Raw genomic sequence first — 21,001 nt, 5'->3', positions numbered from 1 at the left:
TTGTTAGCCCCCCTCCCCGACCACCACCACCACCACCACCACCACCGTAAAGAAAATATGGAAATGGACTGTATAAAGTGACAATTACTGCTTTTGAGATGATAATTTTATTCTTAGGCTAAATTACGTTTTTGGTCATCGAAGTTTGACTCATTTTTCACTTTGGTCCATGTTATTTTGGATTTTGACATTTTTTGTGATGTAGTTTGGTTTGGTTTGTAATAAATTGAAATCATAAATTTTGATGAATTAAAAGATGAAATTCGATGAGATAACGGTTGTAATCATCCCAATACGAAAACTAAAGAATTCCATCAAATTTTCTTAATATTGTTAGTTAAACTTGAAAGAATTGATACATAGACATTTTTCACATGTTTTCATATTTTTATTATTTTTCATGATATTACATTAATTGAATTGATGAATTTAATAGAGCAAAAATTATTTAAGTAGCAAATAAACCTTTTGGAGATGTTCTTAATTGAACAAAACTACGTGGTTAAACAATATAAATTATTAGAATAAAAAATGGAAAGTGGCCCAAAACAAAAGGAACAAGAATGTGTACCAAACCAAACTGAGAGTTTTCTAGACATGAATTCAATTCAATGATCTTGAAATTGTAGGGCCTCCTTATTCTTTATAATGGATAATCCATATACAAGTGCCAACGCATTTGGTTGATCATCGATTAATAATTATGATACACCTGTCACTCAAAAGATGCAGCCACAAATAATCATGGGCTAAATGGTGAACCAACCACAACCACAACCACTCAAAGATGCAGCCACGTCGTTTTCCAAGTTAGTTCTGTAAATCCAGTGCTAGATAGAGGACCAAATTGTCTTTTCAAACAATGTCCAAATTGGTGCCCTGTCATCACCTCTATCCTCTCTTCCCTTTCTCTTCTCTTGTTGCTGCTTGCTAGAGGCAGAGTTTGCTTGGCTTCTTCTGGGAATCTCAATCCGTGAACACGTTAAGTAATGGAAAATTAATTTAGAACATGTTAAGTGATACTTGAGGTATCTTAAGAGTGATTTGAGCTTATTAAATAACTTTAAGGCTGAATTTCTCACAAATGGAGTGACTTAGAAGCCTATATCACCCAAACATTTGATGAATAAATATAATTTTTTTTAATAAGGGTTAAGTTGCTAATATCAGGCAAAATCATAAAGCTCATCTATTTTAATATCATATATCAACTAGAGGATTTTTGTTCGCCATTATCATTATATTAATTGTCGTTTCATGCGTGTAATTAATCTACGTGCTACACAAAATCAAAAACACACTTTTCTTGAGTTAACCTGCATGCCATTGCCAACAACTTTATAATGATATTATTGAACCGCATAAAGTTCTATCAATAAAAAATATATGACTAACAATATGCAATTTATTTTGATGAAAATAGTGAATGCTACATTGCTACTAAACACTTTAAATATTAAAAACAACTACTCGCGTAATAATATGATTGAGGATAAAGACGAAAATGCCTATTTTTATAATTGATCGCTTCCAGTGTTGGAATGTCGGTTATTTTTTGTAAAGAAAAAGAAGAAATCCCATGGTCTTGGATATTTCTGGGGAAATTACAACCGACCCTTGTACCGACCATTGATGCCCGCAAAGCAAAAGCCGACGCGTTTCCGAATCTTAACGAACGAATTGTAATTTGTAATAAATAAATACTACCCTGCTGCTGATGTTATCGGAGCATTCTTCTCATCCACTCATCTTTTTCTTTTTAGTGTAAAAGATAAAAAACTTCAACCAAAAAGAAAAATGAATTTGCTTTTTTATATTTATTTCTTTTTATCTAAGAAAGCGAGTAAAAAAATAAACAAATTGATTTTCATGCATTATTAAAAAAAATCCTTTTCAGGAAAAACATTAGAAGGAAAATTAGTTTCCTTCGCTCTCAGGTATCTTTTTATTTTCGCTTCATTTCAGTCTCTCTCAACTACCGAACCAGCTGAAGTTGAAGAAGCTGAGAACATAAAAACTCTCTTCTCTCTTCTTTTTCCCTTCATTTATTTCCACAGCTTTGCCGATCGTCTCTCTCCAGCTTTGCCGATCGTCTCTCTCCAACTCGGCTGTTGTGTGTTTTCAGTCAATGCCTATAGCCGGGAAGAAGATAGCAGCAACCATGCAAAACGGCGTCGTAGAGAACGGGGTTTGCTCGTCCGCGTCGGTGAATGGGAGTCACAATGTCTGGAGTTCTAATGAGTCCGATTCTTCGTCTGCTGACCATCTCGTTGTCATGGTCCATGGAATTATGGGAAGGTCTGGCCTTTTCAATTTCATCGTTTGTTAATTTACTTCGAACAAACTTGATTTCATCAAGATTTGATTTCTGTACGATAAATTTTATTTCTTTATGCTTTGGATATTGACTAATTGTTCAATTATCGGAGGATTGAGAAGGTTAAATGGTGGTTTTGCTTTCTTTGAAATAAAATTTTGTATTTGAAGTGATGTTATCGACAAATTGTTTACCTTTTCATGGTTTTGATGATTAATTTGATGTTCCGTTAAAATTGTTAGTTCCAAATGTATGTTAGATCTACTAAAACTTTGTTTTTGGTCCATAGTTTTGATTTTATGCTTACTTTACAAATGTATGTTTGACATATTGGGCAAAAAATATGGTTTACTGTTTAACTTTCTTTTCTTATATTGGAATTTGTCTGCTTTGGTTGTGTGTACGTTAAATTGAATCTTTTAGCATGACCATTAATACTTCATTTTGTATTTTGGGTATTTGAAACTCATCTGCTGGAAAGTTTTACTCTTGTAGAATGTTGATATTGTTCTTTATTTGCTCGTGCAGTGCCGCAGATTGGAAGTTTGGAGCAGAGCAATTTGTTAAAATGCTTCCTGACAAAGTATTTGTTCATTGTAAGGACCATTCTTTTGCATCATGCATTCAATTAATGCTGATACACTTACTCGAATAAGGTTTTGTTGGGTTGAGCTCTCTAATACCTGCGATCCTTTTTAGTTCTTCCTCTGTTTTTGGTTACCATTTTTGGTATAATGTAATTATTGATTTACAGAGCCAAAAATGTACCTTTTTTTCCCGAACTTTATCTTGATTTTTTACCTGCCACTCATTTCATTTCTTCTTAATGTTACTAATTTCATATAAGAGGAGATTGGTTGAAGAAAAGAATCATTAAACCAGAGAAAGGTGGCCCATACATACGATCATCCTGCTGCTTATAGGATTGGACAATGTTTGCATATTTGGCTTTTCTAGTCTATTGTTAATTTGAGTTCCCCGGAGTTGAGTTTTGGATTCTAGTGCCCTTGCTTTGTATATATTTAGTTCTTTTTATTTGTAAGAGAAATTTTTTAAGTGGAATTAGAGAAATATTGATGTGATCAATGGCATTTGATATTGTTTGCAGACAATATAAGTTTGTCCAGTCTAATTAAGTTGGTTGAAATTCGTCTGCAGGTAGTGAACGGAATGGTTCTAGGCTGACTCTGGATGGTGTGGATGTAATGGGGGAGCGATTGGCAGAGGAGGTTGCTCGCTGCCTATATATATTGTGGAAATGTTTGAATCTATTTCCATATCCAAAAAATAAAATAAAAAAGCATCCACTTCCTATTCTGTATCACTTGTTAACCAAATTTATTAATTTTAGGTTGTCGAACTGACTCAAAGAAAGCCAAATCTAAGTAAGATCTCATTCATTGGACATTCTGTGGGAGGACTAGTGGCAAGATATGCAATTGGGAGGCTATATAGACCCCCTAAAAGTGAAAATTCGGAACTTTCATCTCCTAATGGGAGTGAAGAGGATCCAAGGAGTACGCTATGTGGCTTGGAGCCTATGAACTTTATTACTGTTGCTACACCTCATCTTGGTTCAAGAGGTAACAAGCAGGTAACACATTTGCCTTTCCACTTATTCATTCAGAATGTACTTGACTTCCTAGATGTTCTTTAACATCTCAAGCTTGAGCAAGTTCTTGGCTTTCATTTGGTTTTATGACTTTTGGTGTACTGTATAGGGGTCATGGGATAAGCTTTTCTAAATGTCTGATTCTGTTGCTTATGTGGTGGAAAACTTTGTTAAGGCAGGAGTGAAAAAAATGTCAGGCTGATCTTATGTTATGTTGTTCAGTGGTTAGTTGGTATATGCATTTGGTATTGTACTTATTCATTAGTTCACCTTTTGTAGGTACCATTTCTTTTTGGTGTGCCTGCCTTTGAAAAGGTTGCTAGTGCGGTCATTCATTTGATATTTAGGAGAACAGGTAGGCATCTTTTTCTTAATGACGACGACGATGGAAAGCCTCCGCTGCTTAAACGCATGATAGAGGATTATGATGAATGTTACTTCATGTAGGTTTTAAAATTCCAATTTTAACTTTGAGATTCTAAGTTTCATGGGCTTTCCTCTCTGAGTTAATCTGAATATGTAATTATAGAATGACATGCGTTTTTTCTTTGACAGGTCTGCGTTGCGTAGTTTTAGACGTAGGGTGGTGTATTCAAATGTGGGCTATGACCGTATCCTATTTTCCGTGATCATTATGGATCTTATTAATGTACATTTTCCAATTTGAAGTCTTTGTTAACCTTTTGTTTTCAATAACAAATACTACAAAGATATCGTTGGCTGGAGAACATCATCTATTAGACGTAACAGTGAACTGCCAAAGGTATTATTGCCATATGCATAGTTTTGTAATGGTAGGTTGAGTTTGGAATCTTCTGGTTGCCATTTAATGTAATGAGTTTTCTCCTTTATCAGTGGGAGGATACTGTTGATGAAAAATATCCACATATTGTTTATGAAGAACATTGTAAGGCCTATGATGCTGAGCAGTGTGAGCCTACTTCAGTGGAAAATGATGGCTCTGACAAGCTTGAAGGTTTGCAACTTCATTTTCTATTTGTTTTCAACTTTTGGTAGTGATTTTTTGACATTTGAATTCGATGTAAATAGAACTTGTTGTCTATGCTTGTAGCTATTCTGGTTGGTTATACTTTGCTAATTTTGCTTACATCTTATGTTTACATTTCATTGCTCTTGTATCCGTTTGCATCTGCATGTTACCATTTACTTGAGTATTGTTGTATTGTTGTATTGTTGTAGTGTGTTACTTGCATGTTATTGTTTCTCCCTAAACTATTTCTGCCTGAACACCTTTGTTTTCTCCGGAGTTAAGTGATTTCTCAACTTTACAACATAATAATTGGTCTCTTTGTGCGCTCTTTGTGCAGGGGAACTATTGACAGGCCTATCTCGTGTGTGCTGGGAAAAAGTAGATGTTAGCTTCCACTGCAGCAGACATAGATTTGCTGCTCATAGTGTCATTCAGGTATCTCTCTCTCTCTCTCTCTCTCTCTCTCTCTCTCTCTCTCTCTCTCTCTTACATACAGACACACATGCTGACGTCCAAGCGCTCACACACGGACCTTATGCTTGAATGCACTTTAGTAACAAATTCTCACACTGAACATTTTACAGGTCAAAGATCAAAGCGTACATATAGAAGGTGAAGATGTCATACGTCATATGATTGATCGTTTCCTCAAATAGAACCGAATGACCACGAGATGAATTGTCGATGCAACCTAGGCCTGACTCTGTGGTTATTTCAGTAATGGATGCTACAATGAGTATGCTGCTGCTGCTGCTGCTGAGTGCTGAGAATTCCACGATCTGTGCACACCATTAAATTGTATCTGAAAAATTACCAGCCAAAAAGCAAATGTATCTGAATTTTATTGCTGGGTTTGCAGCATGCAGTTGAAGGCAATCTTTCATCTCAATCTCAATAACAGAAAATGCTTTGCACATAATGTAAAATGTGTTTCCACTGTATATTATTATAAAATGCAAGCGTCACATTCGAAATCTGTTACTGTCTTGTTTTTGAAAAAACCCCGAAGTTGACATGTAAATAAAATTTGGAAAGAACAAAAATTTCAGAGAGTTCTGAGGAGGGAATGGTATCTTATTATAATTTTCTAGAGGAGAAAAGAAATTTAATTATTGGTCAAAAGAAAAAAATGGGTTCAAAAAGAGCTGCTTGACCTCATCCTTTGACCTGACAAGTGTCCGTTTGTAGTCGAATTGCATCCTTAAACGAGCATATCAATTATTACCGTTTGGCCGTTACCGCCACCACGCAACGGAGAATCAAAAAGCAGCTCCTCCCAGAGTTCGCCATTGGCACGCTTTCTTCAACATTTCATTTGCCTTCTCATCTCTCTCGTCCTTCGCAAAATTTGCGAAAAGCTTTGAAATTCCAATGGAATCGGCCATTTCGTCTCCGCTTTCCACGTCGTCTCATATGCTACCTTCGCCTTCCCGTTCATCGCTTGGCTCCAGATCTCATTCTTTCCCGTCACTTCCAAACCTCCGGTATCCGAGTTTCAAATCCAGATGCTTCCTCGGAATTCCGTTCCGTTCGCGCCAAACCCAGCCAATCCGATGTCAAAGTTCTAATCAACAACCAGCTAAAGACGACGGCTTTGTCATCGAAGACGTTCCTCACTTGACTGATTTTCTCTCTAATTTACCGGTAAGCTAAACAGTAATTAAGCACCGGTTGAATGTGCTCTCAAGAACAAGTCTACGCAATTTATGTTTATTATTTTTTAAAGTCAAAGTTTTCTCCTTCCTTTCAGTCGTATCCAAATCCATTGAAACAGAGCCAAGCTTATGCTGTTGTCAAGTACGTTTGTCTAAATTCATGTTATTTTTCCCTTGAAAGCTTTATTTTTCGGTCATATGTAAATAAAGGGTTTATGTTGCTAGGCAAACTTTTGTAAGCACAGACGATGTGGTTGCGCAGAAAGTGAGTGATCCCTTTCCACGCTTCCGAAAAAGAGAGAAGAAAGTTAACTGCCAAACTTTGAATTTGTTTCATTTGTCTTACTTTTTGTTGTTGCTTTTAAATAACTGCATCATGCAATGGCTCTAGGTTGTTGTTCAAAAGGATGATCCCAGAGGGGTACATTTTCGACGCGCAGGACCTCGGGAAAAGGTACATTTTCGTCTAAGTCACCACCTATATATGATATGCTTGGCGAAAACGAAACTCTAATAACATTATCTTTTCTAATGTTAGGTTTATTTCAAGTCAGATGAAGTGCGTGCTTGCATAGTGACATGTGGGGGTTTATGCCCAGGGATCAATACTGTGATTCGAGAAATTGTATGTGGTTTGAACTACATGTATGGTGTGGAAGATATACTTGGAATTGAGGTTAGTACATTTTACACTGTTGCTAACTCTGTAAAACTCTTCTAGTCAAAGGCTATTAATAGTTCATTACTATGTTCTTAACCATGTATTGTCTGACCAACTCAAGAAATGTAAGCATCCCCTTGCTGCTGTTGAAAACTTGCAGGGAGGATATAGAGGCTTTTATTCTAAAAATACATTGAGGTTGACACCAAAAGTTGTCAATGATATCCACAAGCGTGGTGGGACCTTTCTTCGAACTTCACGAGGAGGTCATGATACAAACAAGATAGTTGATAACATACAGGACCGAGGAATAAATCAGGTGGAAATATTATATATGCTCTCGTTTCCTACATATTTGGGCTGCTTAAACTTATTAATACATTACGGAAAACCCAACTGAAAAAAATGAAGTTAATGAGAGGAAGTCGTTAACATGAATTTTAGGTGTACATAATTGGAGGTGATGGCACCCAAAAAGGAGCAGCTCTAATTTACAAGGTGAACATTATCTCTCTAAGATGAATCCATTTCCTTGGCATAGCATGTTGTGACATTAGCATATTTTGTCAAGGAAGTTGAGAAACGTGGTCTTCAAGTGGCAGTTGCTGGGATCCCTAAGACAATTGATAATGATATCGCTGTAAGTTCTATCATCCCTGATGGATTTGCAATATTTAGTTTTACTATGCTGTTACTTCCGCATTATGCAATGAAATTTTGATGCCATTTTAAAGAATTTGGCAAGTTCATGATCTCAATATGACTACTATAAATTTTAACAGACAACATATTTCTTCCTCACATATATTGAAGAACTATATTTAGTCTATGACATGCTGTTCAATGTTAGTCAACATTCATAAAGTTGCCCCAAAATCATACTGGTATTATTTTTGGAATTTGGCTTTAGGTGATAGACAAATCCTTTGGTTTTGATACTGCTGTTGAAGAAGCTCAGAGAGCTATTAATGCTGCACATGTGGAGGTTGAAAGTGTGGAAAATGGAGTTGGAATTGTCAAACTCATGGGCAGATACAGTGGTATGTGCGTTGAACCATTAATGGAATGGATAACACACTTTCATTTTTCATCTTTTGCTTATCATCTTATGTCAAATGATGAATGGTGAACATGTATTTGTAAGGTCTCTTCCTTCCTGTACTTGATATGTTTTTCTTCTGTAGGTTTCATTGCTTTATATGCAACTTTGGCAAGTCGAGATGTGGTAAGAATCTTAGCCCCTCTCCCCAGAACGTCAACCTACTTATGATCTTAATGATTTGTGGAAGAAAACATAGGATAGTTAAAAATATCATATCATATCATGTAATGCGGATGTTCTAGAGATTATCAGAAAAGTATATATAATGTCTATGTTAAGCTGTTATGTGTCTTATGGAATGCGGATTCTACTACCCCTTCTTTTTAAACTGCTTGGCTGACCTTGCTTTTATGTCTGTGCTTCTCCTTCAAATCTTTATCTTTTTTAAATAAATAAAAATGTTGTTCAATCAAAGATATCCTGATGTTGCTATTTGATAGTAATAAAGGTATGGGTGAAATGAATGACTGGGCTGTGGAAATTCAGCATCTTTCTTTTCTTTCAGGGAAAAATTAGAGAAATTTTCTAATTTTCATATTTCTGTGATATAACTCATATTTCTTGAAAACTGTTCAGGAAACTATAGAACTGAAAATTTCTAGATGCTTTATCAGTTCAACACCCCTGTGCCAGCCTTCCTTTTAGGGATTGAGAAATAGAGATTTATGCTATGGTACAACTCAAGTGTCTTGGAGATTGTTTAGGAAACTAGAGAACCAAAATTTTTAAAAGCTTTAGCAGTTCCTAAAGAAGAATATGCTTAGAATTTGGAAAAGTTTATGACCTGTTCAACCACTTTCATACCCCAATTAAATAGATTATTATTTTTTTGTAATCAATAAGTAGATTGGTTTGCATAATTACAAGGACTATGAAAAGGATTGAAAAATAAATTAGTTTCAGAAATCGTAACTTTGTATGTGCATTTGCATATGATGCAGCAATTCAAATTAGTGAATTTGAAGCCGTGTTCATCTAGCCTGTGTTCTATATGGCAATCAAGGGTGTGCACATTGTCCTAGTCTAGAGACTATACAGTGATCTGGAAACATATTGGTTTTGATTCGGACTAGCACCACTTTCAATGATATTTAACTTCTGTCCTCCATGAATTGAAATATTGCTCTAAAGTAAGTAACTTAACTGCTGTGAGATCTCTTAATAGGCTTTTGGATGTAACAGGATTGTTGCTTGGTTCCAGAATCTCCATTCTATTTGGAAGGTCGGGGTGGGCTTTTTGAATTTGTTGAAGAGCGGCTTAAAGAAAATGGACATGTGGTTATTGTGTTAGCAGAAGGAGCAGGGCAGGAATACGTTGCACAGGAAATGCAAGCGGTTGATGGGAAAGATGCATCAGGAAATAAGCTACTCCTAGATGTTGGCCTATGGCTGACCGAAAAGATTAAGGTGTCGCACAAACTGTCAATAATATTTTGAGTAGTTTTGAGACATTTCCATTTCATTTTATGGGCAGTGCGAGTTTTTTTGTTGTTGTTCTGCTATGGTTTCTTCTTTTGTTATCCAATAATATTGATTCAGCTCTTTGTTTATATTTTCATGTCACAGGATCATTTTACAAAAGTTCAGAAGATGGCAATAAATACGAAATATATAGGTACATTTTGATATAGTGTATAGAACATTATAGCAGCAATGAAAGGTTCAAGATCCAAAATAACTTTTATCCACTCCTTTTTGCCTCTTTTACATTTTTATTAAGGTTTCTTTTCTTCGCTTGCATAAAGTCTAAAGTAGATGTGCTAAGCAGTCAAGATCTTATCATTCCCAAACGATTATTGTAGAAAGTTTCTGGGCGCTACATCTCAATAAAATAAATGATTTATCTTTTTATCCAACAGATCCAACATATATGATTCGTGCTATCCCAAGTAATGCATCAGACAATATATACTGCACTCTTCTTGCTCAGAGTGCTGTTCATGGGGCCATGGCAGGATTCAGTGGTTTCACAGTTGGGCCTGTAAACAGTAGACATGCTTATATTCCCATTTCTGTAAGCACTTTCCCTGCTCCTATTGTTGTTATTGGGTGTTTTTTGCTCTTGTTTATGCATATTTTACTAAATTCCTTTCATTTTCTTTGTTTGATTTATGAGTGGAACTTTTAAGAGGGGATAGAAGCTTTAGACAAGAACTAGGTCCAGCTTGAATTTACAGTAACAATCATGAAAGTAACTAGAAAAACGTTTGGCATAAACTTTACCTTGTATAGAAAGGAGAGAAGTACATAGATAAACTAACCAACCGATACTCTTAAATGGAAACGGACAGACTACGATTATTTGGACTGAGGCCAAACTATACAATGTTTAAGGGTACAACTTATAAGTTAAAAACAAATAAAATAAAACTCATGGACACGACTACAGCCCATCTCCAATGGATCTGAATTCTGAGGCCTGTTGAAACTTAATAAAGCTTTAGGCTAATAGCTCTTAATCTGTGTGCTAGTGTATTGTTGTGGATCTTACTGTATTGATAAAGTTGGAGGCATATGGTTATGATTCACCAAAAGATAGAAATTGTATAGTTATGAATGGCATATGTGGTACTGCAGCGTGTGACAGAGACGCAAAACACAGTGAACTTGACAGATAGGATGTGGGCTAGACTTCTTGCATCGACGAACCAGCCTAGTTTCTTGGAAGGCAATGAACTGCATGAAAGAGTTGATAAAGAGGATGTTGATGTGATCAACCACAACATGAGAGCTACTTCCATATAAATTTATGGAGCTGAGGTCGCAGTTATTTTCAAGTGGACACCACAACTTTGTTTCTTGGAATTATGCCAACAGGGTCTTACCATTCTTAAAAGGTTTTACACCAACCACTTTCCAAGGTGACGTGACTTAGGCCTTGCTTTTATTACACTTTTCTCTTTGAAAAATGAAATAAAATAAAGCAAACAGAAAGATTGGACATGGAGGATGAGAAAGAGATGAGAGAAGTGAGGAAATGAGGAAATGAAAGAGGTGGGGACAATAGTTAGAATAAAAACTTAGACAGTACAACAAAACCCAGATAATATCTTAGGCTTTATATTCTGAATATCAATTTATGAACGATCACCCGTTGGGAAGATTAGGTTTTATGCTGCAAAAGATTTTTTGTTATATAGGTTACACTACTGATAATTTGTTTGTAAAACAATGTCATTATGCTGTTAATGGATTCAACTTTGGCATCATCATCACCATTTCACTTCTTGAAATAATTTTTGATCTTTTCACTGCCTAAATTACCATCTACCCTCATATTTGTGAAGCAGAATAAAATTCTCCTTTGTGGTTATTTCTTTCTTTTTGTGGTATATAGTTGGTTTATTTTTAGCATAATTTGGATTGAATTTGAAACCATGTGGATAAGGTGACGGCAACAACAAAAGTCGACACATAATATCTCTTGTCCTCCTATCCTGTTTATCTTTAGTTTCTCAACTTGCAGGGTTGTTTGTTCCTATCATGGACCCCAAAAATAAATAAAATTTAATTTCAAGTTGCATCCATGCTTGGCTGGCTGTCGTTTATCTGAGAGTTGCGTACTGGGCCAAATGAGGAGACGTGTACGGAACATGGAGACAAGTTTGCAACTTCACAGCTGGGTCGAACCTCTTTTAAACCCGAGTTATTACTCTGGCCCACCCAGCAATCGCGTAACTATGCCCATCGTGTGAACCAAACTAACCTTTTTGTTAGGTGCCACACGTGTCCACACCAGATTTTCCTTTCTTTTCTTTCTCTTTTTCTTCTTGAAATAGCAATGTTGACTTTTCTTATCATATTTTTCATCTCATTTGTCAACACCAGTTTGACCTTTCATATTATCTGAACATGAACATTCTGACTAAGAACGGTTTTAGGTGGGGTTATAATCAGAGGTTCCTTAATAAGCATCCGATTCGGTGCAGAGTTATTGTTAGACTGTTGGATTGAACCCTTGACGTCATTTTAAAATGTGCAAAATGGACTTTTTATTTTCTATCTGTGTGTATGGACATTGTCTTGTATGAAGTTCACATAAAGAATTTCTTTTGGGGTTATAAGTCAGTAACCCCAAAAGAAATGTTAAATATATCTCTACCATTAAAACAATGCCCTTTTAATAATAAAAGTAATAGCTTCTCTGAAAAAAAATTAACAAATTTAACAGCTTGGGACTGTATAATAATTACACATTGCATTATTTTTAATTACTTTCTATTTTTACTCTTAATCCATATTTGTACACAGTGAATAAGTGACCCTTCTAGTACTAGTAATACATAGAGCATGCATATAGTAAATCAGTAAATCCACCATCCAATCACTTTCCACCACGTTAGCAGAGGAGGAACCTGGATAACGGTGACAGTTGAGCTCCTTGGAGTTCAAGGCTTCAAGAGTTCAGTTTCTGGCAGCTCCTCCTCCTCTTGCTTTACTGATCTCCTCCTCTTCCGAGCCGTGTTCACCGGCGGTTGAGACGACTGTCCAGCCTCCAGTGGAAAATTCAGTATTGCTTTCCTACCCCTGAGCTTAAATGCAGCACAATCATAGGCCTTGGCAGCATCCACATCAGTGTCAAATGTCCCTAGCCAAACCCGAGTCCCTTTTCGGGCCGGATCACGAATCTCAGCCGCATACTTGCCCCACGGCCTACGCCGGACTCCCCTATAATGCCTTGGCACTTCACCAGAACCCGACACTTGCTGAAACTTATCATCAGGCGAGCTGGGAGTTGCAGAATCACTAGTTGTTGTTTTTCCCTTGGTGGGTGAGCTCAAATTCAGAGGTTCGACTTTTATGGATGGCGAGTTTATGGTTTCGGGTTTTGTTTGGAAATTGCAGGGTTGAGGGTTGTAGCAATGGGGATCTGAAATGGGGGAGGTGGACTCAGATTCAGAGAGGGAGCACTCTGGTTTCACAACAAGTGGTTGAAAATCATATGAGAAATCATAATCAGGGATTTGGAAATTGAGATGAGAAAAAAAGCCATCAGTGAAGGTGAAGTCACCTAAGAGATGCTGGCGAATGAGTTCAAGAGTTGATTCGTCTTGTTCTTCATGTGTTGCCATTTTGAAGTGAGAGCAGGAGAGTTGATTGGCATGCATGGTGGTGTGGATATGGATATTGGATGTATGCTATTTTAGTTTAGAATACGCATTTCGGGGCTTGGGTTGAAGAAATTGTGGCAACTTTATTATATTATATAGGAAAGAACTTTTCTCTTCTCTCTTCTCTCTTCTTTTCTTTTTGGTTTTTGGTTTTTATTTTTTCTTAAATCCCTGCCGTCTTATTCGTTCTTCTGTAATTAATGAAGATGAAAGCAATTAGTCCTTTTTTAATTAAGATTGAAATGAGAGCGAGAGCAGCCCACAGTATTTGTGCAAACTCATTTCTGTTTCCAGCTGAGAAGATAGTTAGTTATCTGATGATCCACTTGCAACTAGCCAACTAAACTAATTACTTGGCATTAGCAGCAGCTGTGGTTGTATTCACTGGCGGACCCAGAAATCTTTTAGCGAAGGTGTAATATTGACTAAGTATGAAAAATGGTTTTTCGGAATAATCATTTTCTCAAGATAATTTTTGGCGGCTTTTGTTCCTTACACATCAAATAAGAAAACTTGATTTTATGGGATTTTAGTATGAAGTATATATTGACTTAATGAGCCATCATTTTTAGCCTAAATTGTATTTTGCACTAAAACTGAATTTTCATATTTTGATTTGGTGGGAATTTGATTTTCTAGTATTTTTATTTGAATCCAAATGGGGGTACTTCCTTATTTACATTGTAAACTTAAGTAAATGGAGTAATATAAAAATAAATAAAAGTAAAAGTGCAGCTGCCTGCCTTAGTAGGTCCGCCTCTGGTTGTATTCATATAGCACAATGCCACGTGGAGGACATCATCACTGTTCATGAGCGGCAGCCAGCCAGCAGCACATAAACAAGTTTTGCAACTAGCAGTAAAACAGGGGACCCTCGGATGCAACTAAACTCATAAATTAATGTCCCGTTCGTCTCGTGTCCAGATACAAAGCTATAAATTTATAATTAAAAAAATGAAACCCTGAAAGCTGTATATCACCAAGTTGAAGAGAAAGTTGGAAAGATCCCCCACAGGACAGGCCCATCATCAACTTGTTGGCTGGCTGCTGACCTCTCTCCTAGTCTCCTCCTACTAGTAAGTTGAAAGACAATGAGAAGACCTCTTTGCTCTAAAAAAGAGTACAATATCTCATTAAATGAATACACCAAAGATCAATCTTTACAGCTTCATAGCATTTATTAACCAATTACTGATGATGTGTCAATACCATCCTCTATCCATACATTAACATAATTAATCTGCATTAGCATGTTTACTAATTTTCAAGACGAATTGAATTGAGGATGAATTGAATTGAGGAGTTGGATTTAGGAGAGTTAGATTCCGGATTCCTATTGAAGTTGTTTACTAAATCGAAGTGAGGTAGAAATAGTACTAATTACTAAAATATCCTCATTATTGGGTTAAAGAATATGGTAAATTTGGAATTTTCAAAATTGTGTAAGGATATAATGGGTAAAAAAGATAAATTCCTAATGAGTTACTTCTCCATAAATTAGAATACCATCTCCCACCTAAGAATTGAATTCCTCCAAAATCAGGAATTCAATTCCTAATTTTGTGTGGGCCCCACTTACTTTTTAATTCCTTGATATGAAGTTAACGCATGAATTCTCCATATATGGAATTCAATTACCGATTAACAAACATGCCATTTGTTGCAATCAAGTTTCGCATGCACACCACATATGCCTCAAGAAAAGTGTAACCCCTACTACTTGCATATGAACTTAAAGCCGTTCATAAATGAATGATGGTCCACAATTGTAACATAAAGCTCCCATCTCTTTCTAATAAATTAAACCGTGCCAATTCATTTCAATCCACATTTCAATCCCGTCGACAAACGCATAGAAGACAATTCTTGTCCGTGCCAAATGCACAGCTTCGTCCAACTCTCACAATAATATATGCGGGACCGATTGCTTATGATAAAATTCGCATATTATATATAAGAATATGACGCAATATACCGAATAAATACAAAAATGACTTGGCAACAGATAAACACAATCCATAAGTTAGCACTTGAGGATCAATGCGTCTTAAATCTTCAATAGGGACAGAGTTAACTTGGAAATTCAGTTTTATAAGATACATGTGTTTGTAATTAGTGTATTTCAGTTTTATAAGATTCATGTTTTTGTATTTAGTGTGTATATATAGTTGTCTTGTCACAAATGGTTGATATTTGTTACTAATTAAAAAGTTGATTAGGGATTCCTTTAGCTAAATACACATGTTTATGGCAACCTATCGGAGATTGACATGCCACATCAAATATGGAGCCTCCCCATATATATTATCATTATCCTAAGCAATATTTTATATCATGGAATTTGGACAGACCAACAGCAATGAACAGTCTCCAATGACTTGAAACAATATATATACTTTGGAGGTTGCGCATACGCAACACCCTGCTTTAAAAAAGGAGTAAAATTCAAGAAATTAAGACAGAAGAGAAGACCATACGAAATAAATTTAATTATATGAAATTAAGGAATAAACAAATCCAATAAAACATAATATGAATTCTTCAATCATATAATTGAACTGAAACAGATGTAGCTTAGCTTAGCTAAATAATTTACAATAACCACCCTGCTAATCATCCATCACTCTTCTGTTTTGTACATGGATCATTAACAATTTTATGTAACCATAAGCTGAGGAAATCCCAAGAAAGAAGTGTGCGGAGATAAGGGAGACAGAGGAGGCACACTGAAAATCCCCTGTTCATTTTCTTTGCTAATATCCCAAACTGCCGTCCAACTCGACGGTGTTAATGGACAAACTCCACTGTTACTTGAACTTGAACAAACCATCTCTTGATTTTCCTTCTTCATCTCTTTATTGCTAATCTCCTCGCTGCTCTGTCTCTCTTGACTATCTGTGCTCTGTTCGCCGCTCTCTCTCCTCCTCTTTCTGCTGCCACCAACAGTTGTCTGCAGAGGCTGCTCTGTTTCTGCTGTTTTTCCAGCTTCCAGAGGGAAGTTGAGAATGGCTTTGCTTCCACGCAGCTTAAAAGCAGCAAGGTCATAAGCTTTGGCAGCTTCAATGGCAGTATCAAAGGTTCCAAGCCAAACCCGGGAACCCCTTCTGTTTGGGTCCCGAATCTCAGCCGCATACTTTCCCCATGGCCTTCTCCTCACACCCCTGTAATGCCTTGCAGTCTCAGAAGCTTCGACCACCAAGTTGTTAGAGCTTGATGGGTTCTGAGGCTCATCACCGGACAGAACTGGCGGTGAGGGTATGGCCACGTTTATGGAGGGTTTGCGGTGGCTCAGAGTCGAGTGTTTGGGTGGTTTTGGGTGAGCAATCTGGGGCTTGGTTTCGAACTGGGTGTCTTGATCAATTTCTGGGAGCAAGAAATCAGAGATTCTAAAATACTGATCAGAGCTGGTGGTGGAGTTTGTCTTAGATTGGGAGGGTAAATGGGAAATTTGGGGTTGGGGGATTTGGGAGGTGCAAAGGTGGAGGCTAGAGATGAAGCTGTCCATGGAGGTGAATTCATTGAGGAGGTGTTGCCTGATCAGGTCTAAAGCTGAAGTTTCTTCATGCTCTGTTGCCATCTTAGACAAAGAGAAAGAAAACTTAGACAAGGAGAGTTGGAAATTGAAATTCAAAGTGAGAAGTGTTGAGTGGAATGGAGGAGAGTGTGGATTTGGATGGAGTATATATATAAATAAGAGGAAGAGAAGATTAAGATTGGAAGAATTGGGGAAGTTGGGGAAGTCCGGGGTTGAGGAGGTGAAGGTGTGGTTTCACTTGGGTTTCCTGGATGAAGATAGGAAGCATCATATGGGGGTACAGACAAGTGGACTTTAGACTGTGGACTGCGCAGCGATATTTACTTTGATATTTTTCAAAGGCTGCACTTCACGTTTTGAATTACCATGCTTCCGGGCTACTTCCAACTTCCAACCCTAACAAATATGATTACGTCTAATTCTGTTTAATCAAATCCAAATAATAGTATTATTTTAATACAGCCCACGTGCTTCAATTTCTAAACTATTGTTTATTATTATATTTCTGTCCTTTGAACTTTTACTAAATAATCTGACTGAATCATCTTTTGTCTTTTTCTGCCATCTACGACAAGTCCATTTCTTTAATTAGCCGTGATTATTAGTTTTTTAATTTTCTTTTAGGGAATCAGTGTTTCTAAACTCTCTAGCAAGGTTGGATTCAGTGTCAGTAACAAAAAAAAATTATAATGATGATGTTTAGGATACATTTGACTTTTCTGGCTACCTTTCTTAGTTTTATGTTTTTTTCTAATTAATGATGATCAACTTGAATATAAAAGAATACGTACATTGTTTTGACCAACTAACTTCACAACAATGATCTGCATGTGTAAAAATAAATAAATTTATAGCTTTTTTTTCCTTCCTTTGGTTACAAAATTGTAGTTTTATTGTGGAAGATAAGATTTCATGATCAGCTAACCAACGACGAATGTGGGATGCGACGAGAGCAGTCCCACAAGTGACGTTGGAAGGAACTTATTTGTCTAATTATGATATTCTATGACAATGACGTTCTTATTGTTTTTGGATGAATCAACGACAATGGCGTTGATCCAACTGATGTATGTATAAGCAAAAATACAAGTATAAATAAATAATATTGTATCTAAAAAGACACAAGAAGACGTTAATGGTTATGGTGGTCTCATCCACGAAAAAAATATTTATCACATTTTCCACTTTTTTCTAAACTTATAGGACTTCCCAAATTCATCATCTATCTGAAAATTCAGCCAAATAAAGAAAGGTATCAAATTGTATTAATTGTATATTTCCTTTTCATGATTTAATTACTTATCTTTGGGGTCCATGCATGACTATCGAGCCTGGCAAAGATATTGAAAACCAGACCGCCATAAATTGTTTGACAAAAGAAATATCAAACTTGAAGGATCCAGCTCCAAAACAATCCAAACAATTATTAATGTTCCCCAGTGCGTATGTGTTCAATAAGATAACATCGGAATTAAAAGGAAAAAACAAGCCTTTAGGTTCACCAATTTTATAAAATATCTCCTTCTCATCTTCATTTTGATATCATCCGTGTCTTTATAGAGAATTGTTAAAGTAGTTTTCCGTGCTTATTGAACAAGAAGTCATGGTAATTGAACTCATTAAATCAATAACCACAATTATCCGCGACTTTTTTGGTTCAATAAGTACGGAAAGCAGATTTAACAACTCCCTATAAAGACATATGTAACTATAATCCTTCACTACAGTGTAGGTTTTTTGTTTTTGCAGTGAGAAGATTTGAAAACATTGGTGCTTGTCTGACCTTGAATGGCCGAATTCAAAAACCACGTGGTGTCCGACCTTGACTCCGTTGTCTCTAAAAAAAATCAAACGTATGCAATGACTTTCGTCCATGGTTTCAACTTTCAATGAAGCAAACAAACAACTGCATGCGAGTTCTTTGTATCGCAACATTCCCACTTGCAAAAGATAATTTGATCAACTTGCATGCTATTAATTTATGGATCCTCCCACCCCCACGTAGGCCATAGTAGCACGTAGGATTCTAGTGTCAAAGTGTCAAAGTGTCAAGCAAGTGGGTTTTCTTTTCTCAATGGCAGAGAGCAAGAGAAGCCACCGCTTTCGGAGTTTTGCTTTCCTCAATAGCTGTGTGTGGCTTTGTTGGACCGCTATCGCTCTGATATTAAATTATGGATAATGACATGATGCGTTTGATAATAATCCTAATTATATTATATTATATGGGTGCATTATCTTGGTGACAAGGATGGAGCCGACATAGAGACTATGATTTGGATCCTTTCATGTAGTCAAAATTATACATTAAACAATTATATGAAATTAATTACTTGTATTCAAAAGACGTTAAACAATTATATTAAACAAAGACATTTGCTATGTTTTTGTATTGAATGTACATATAAAAAATGCGAAAATTCCTAGGAAAAAACAAACAAACTATAGGTAAAATGTTTATATATATATATATAACAAGTAATGCATGTGATTAGTTAAAAGGAGAGAAAACGAAATTTGTTTGACAAAATAAAAAAGAAAGTCGTAAGACGAGAATTTGGATGTCAATTGGAATATTATGATGTATGTTTTATTCATTCAAATAAGAATAATGACGGTGAGCCGACTTGTTATATATGTTTTGGTGGCCAGCTGCATGCCGTAACACACATTGACAAATATTTTTTTAAGAGGGGCAATTCATAATAATTGAGTTGTAAAAGTTTTACGTAACGTAGCTGCAAAAGTTGGTCACTTCTTCTTCTCACAAGCTCCCAATTTCAACTTTCTTATATTTCAGAGGCATGCACGGTTGACTCGTACAACTCAAAACCAAAAGTATGGGCAGCTGCCATAATAAATAGGTTGTGCTTGCATGAAGAAGAAGACGGTCGAACAATTGTCGTCGGTTTTTATATGTAGTAGGTGGTGACGGCATCCACATATATATAACAAAATGTGAACATATATTAATGTACGATTGCAGAATCATAGGACGGCATTGTGGCCGGTTCGTTTGACATCATCAAGTGACTGCTTGAATTCGTTTGAAGAAAATTAAATCCATTTGTTCTCGAATTTGGATGTAAGAGGACGGACTTACTATGCTAACTAGTTTGCTTAAAATATTACAAGAAGATATAAAGAAACCTCAAGGTTTATTTGATAAATTGGAATAACAAAACATAACCCTAGTCACGGATAAAATATGTTTAAATACTTTTAGAATCCCGATGAATAAACAAAGAAATTAAAATAGAAAAACAACAAAATTTTCAAAAACTGTAAAAACTTTAAAACTAGATTTTGGGCTAATAAACGATCTTGGATGATCGAAAAAGCCCATGCGTCCTAAATTTACAATTTACCCGATTTGCCCTTGAGCGCACATCGCTCCAACTCCTCTTCGATTACTTCCACCATCTATTTTACATCAAACATTGTGTCAACTATTCATATATCTAGCGACAAATAAGATAGGTCGTTATGTGTGGTCGACGTCCAAGCCTTATTTGCTGGACCATCACCATATGTGAACATAGCCATAACATTATTGCTTGGACATTTCCAAACGTGGGATCCACCATGCTTGGTATTTAGCTGCTGAACTCAAACTTTGCGGTGCTTGCCCTACTTCCACAGTAACATTCATTCGCGTCAAACTACTGACCTAGATATCTGTGTTTGTAACTCTTAATTTCTGTAACGATGACTAGAAAGAGAGGGTTGAATATTGACCAGATTAAACATAAAGAAACCTGAGTTTGATGATTTGCTGATCCCGGCGGTGATGAAAGTTCATATTCCTATACTCTGTTTTGTCCAAACAAGCAAAAGTTTTTTAATTAATTAACCACATGCATAAAATATTGTTTGAATATTCTTACATGGATGGGTTAGTCTTCATTATTGTAAAAATTTGACTTCGCCTATCCGATGAAATTGGTAGAGATCAAAATAGTTTCTATGGACTATAGCTGTGATTTTGTAGGGTTTCAAGATATGTATATAGAAAGAATA

General features: G+C 36.2%; 4 protein-coding genes across 6 annotated transcripts; 2 read left to right on the top strand and 2 right to left on the bottom strand.

Moving 5' to 3' along the window:
- The first annotated feature begins 1,916 nt into the window (after positions 1-1,916).
- Positions 1,917-5,896, top strand: LOC110764727 (alpha/beta-Hydrolases superfamily protein). Its single transcript, XM_021967743.2, has 10 exons — positions 1,917-2,298; positions 2,846-2,913; positions 3,476-3,546; positions 3,669-3,911; positions 4,209-4,372; positions 4,485-4,540; positions 4,640-4,692; positions 4,785-4,905; positions 5,258-5,355; positions 5,505-5,896. The coding sequence occupies exons 1-10, from the start codon at positions 2,129-2,131 to the stop codon at positions 5,574-5,576; spliced, it is 1,116 nt and encodes a 371-aa protein (XP_021823435.1). The 5' UTR covers positions 1,917-2,128; the 3' UTR covers positions 5,577-5,896.
- A 232-nt stretch (positions 5,897-6,128) lies between these two features.
- Positions 6,129-11,550, top strand: PFK4 (phosphofructokinase 4). 2 transcript variants are annotated; one of them, XM_021967740.2, is made up of 14 exons: positions 6,129-6,564; positions 6,671-6,717; positions 6,801-6,840; positions 6,967-7,029; positions 7,114-7,251; positions 7,397-7,555; positions 7,681-7,734; positions 7,808-7,876; positions 8,147-8,276; positions 8,421-8,461; positions 9,521-9,745; positions 9,905-9,953; positions 10,198-10,352; positions 10,916-11,550. In XM_021967740.2, exons 1-14 carry the CDS (start codon positions 6,292-6,294, stop codon positions 11,081-11,083), a joined length of 1,611 nt encoding a protein of 536 aa, XP_021823432.1. In that variant the 5' UTR covers positions 6,129-6,291; the 3' UTR covers positions 11,084-11,550. The 2 variants fall into 2 exon arrangements, with proteins under 2 accessions (XP_021823432.1, XP_021823430.1); XM_021967738.2 differs by having other exon boundaries at positions 6,137-6,564; positions 6,801-6,882.
- Positions 11,551-12,517: 967 nt separating this feature from the next.
- Positions 12,518-13,560, bottom strand: LOC110764726 (ethylene-responsive transcription factor ERF106). Of its 2 annotated transcripts, XM_021967742.2 has the most exons (2): positions 13,350-13,560; positions 12,518-13,250 (listed from the first exon to the last, which is right to left on the bottom strand). In XM_021967742.2, exons 1-2 carry the CDS (start codon positions 13,444-13,446, stop codon positions 12,727-12,729), a joined length of 621 nt encoding a protein of 206 aa, XP_021823434.1. In that variant the 5' UTR covers positions 13,447-13,560; the 3' UTR covers positions 12,518-12,726. The 2 variants fall into 2 exon arrangements, with proteins under 2 accessions (XP_021823434.1, XP_021823433.1); XM_021967741.2 differs by having other exon boundaries at positions 12,518-13,556.
- A 2,410-nt stretch (positions 13,561-15,970) lies between these two features.
- LOC110764702 (ethylene-responsive transcription factor ERF105) lies at positions 15,971-17,277 on the bottom strand. The gene has a single exon (XM_021967713.2). It carries the CDS (start codon positions 17,024-17,026, stop codon positions 16,106-16,108), a length of 921 nt encoding a protein of 306 aa, XP_021823405.2. The 5' UTR covers positions 17,027-17,277; the 3' UTR covers positions 15,971-16,105.
- Positions 17,278-21,001: the final 3,724 nt, after the last annotated feature.

This window comes from Prunus avium, chromosome 2 (genome assembly GCF_965620075.1).
Source record: "Prunus avium chromosome 2, drPruAviu1.hap1.1, whole genome shotgun sequence".
NCBI lineage: Eukaryota > Viridiplantae > Streptophyta > Magnoliopsida > Rosales > Rosaceae > Prunus > Prunus avium.
Note: the sequence above shows the minus strand (reverse complement) of the source record. Positions and strands in the feature narration are given on the sequence as shown.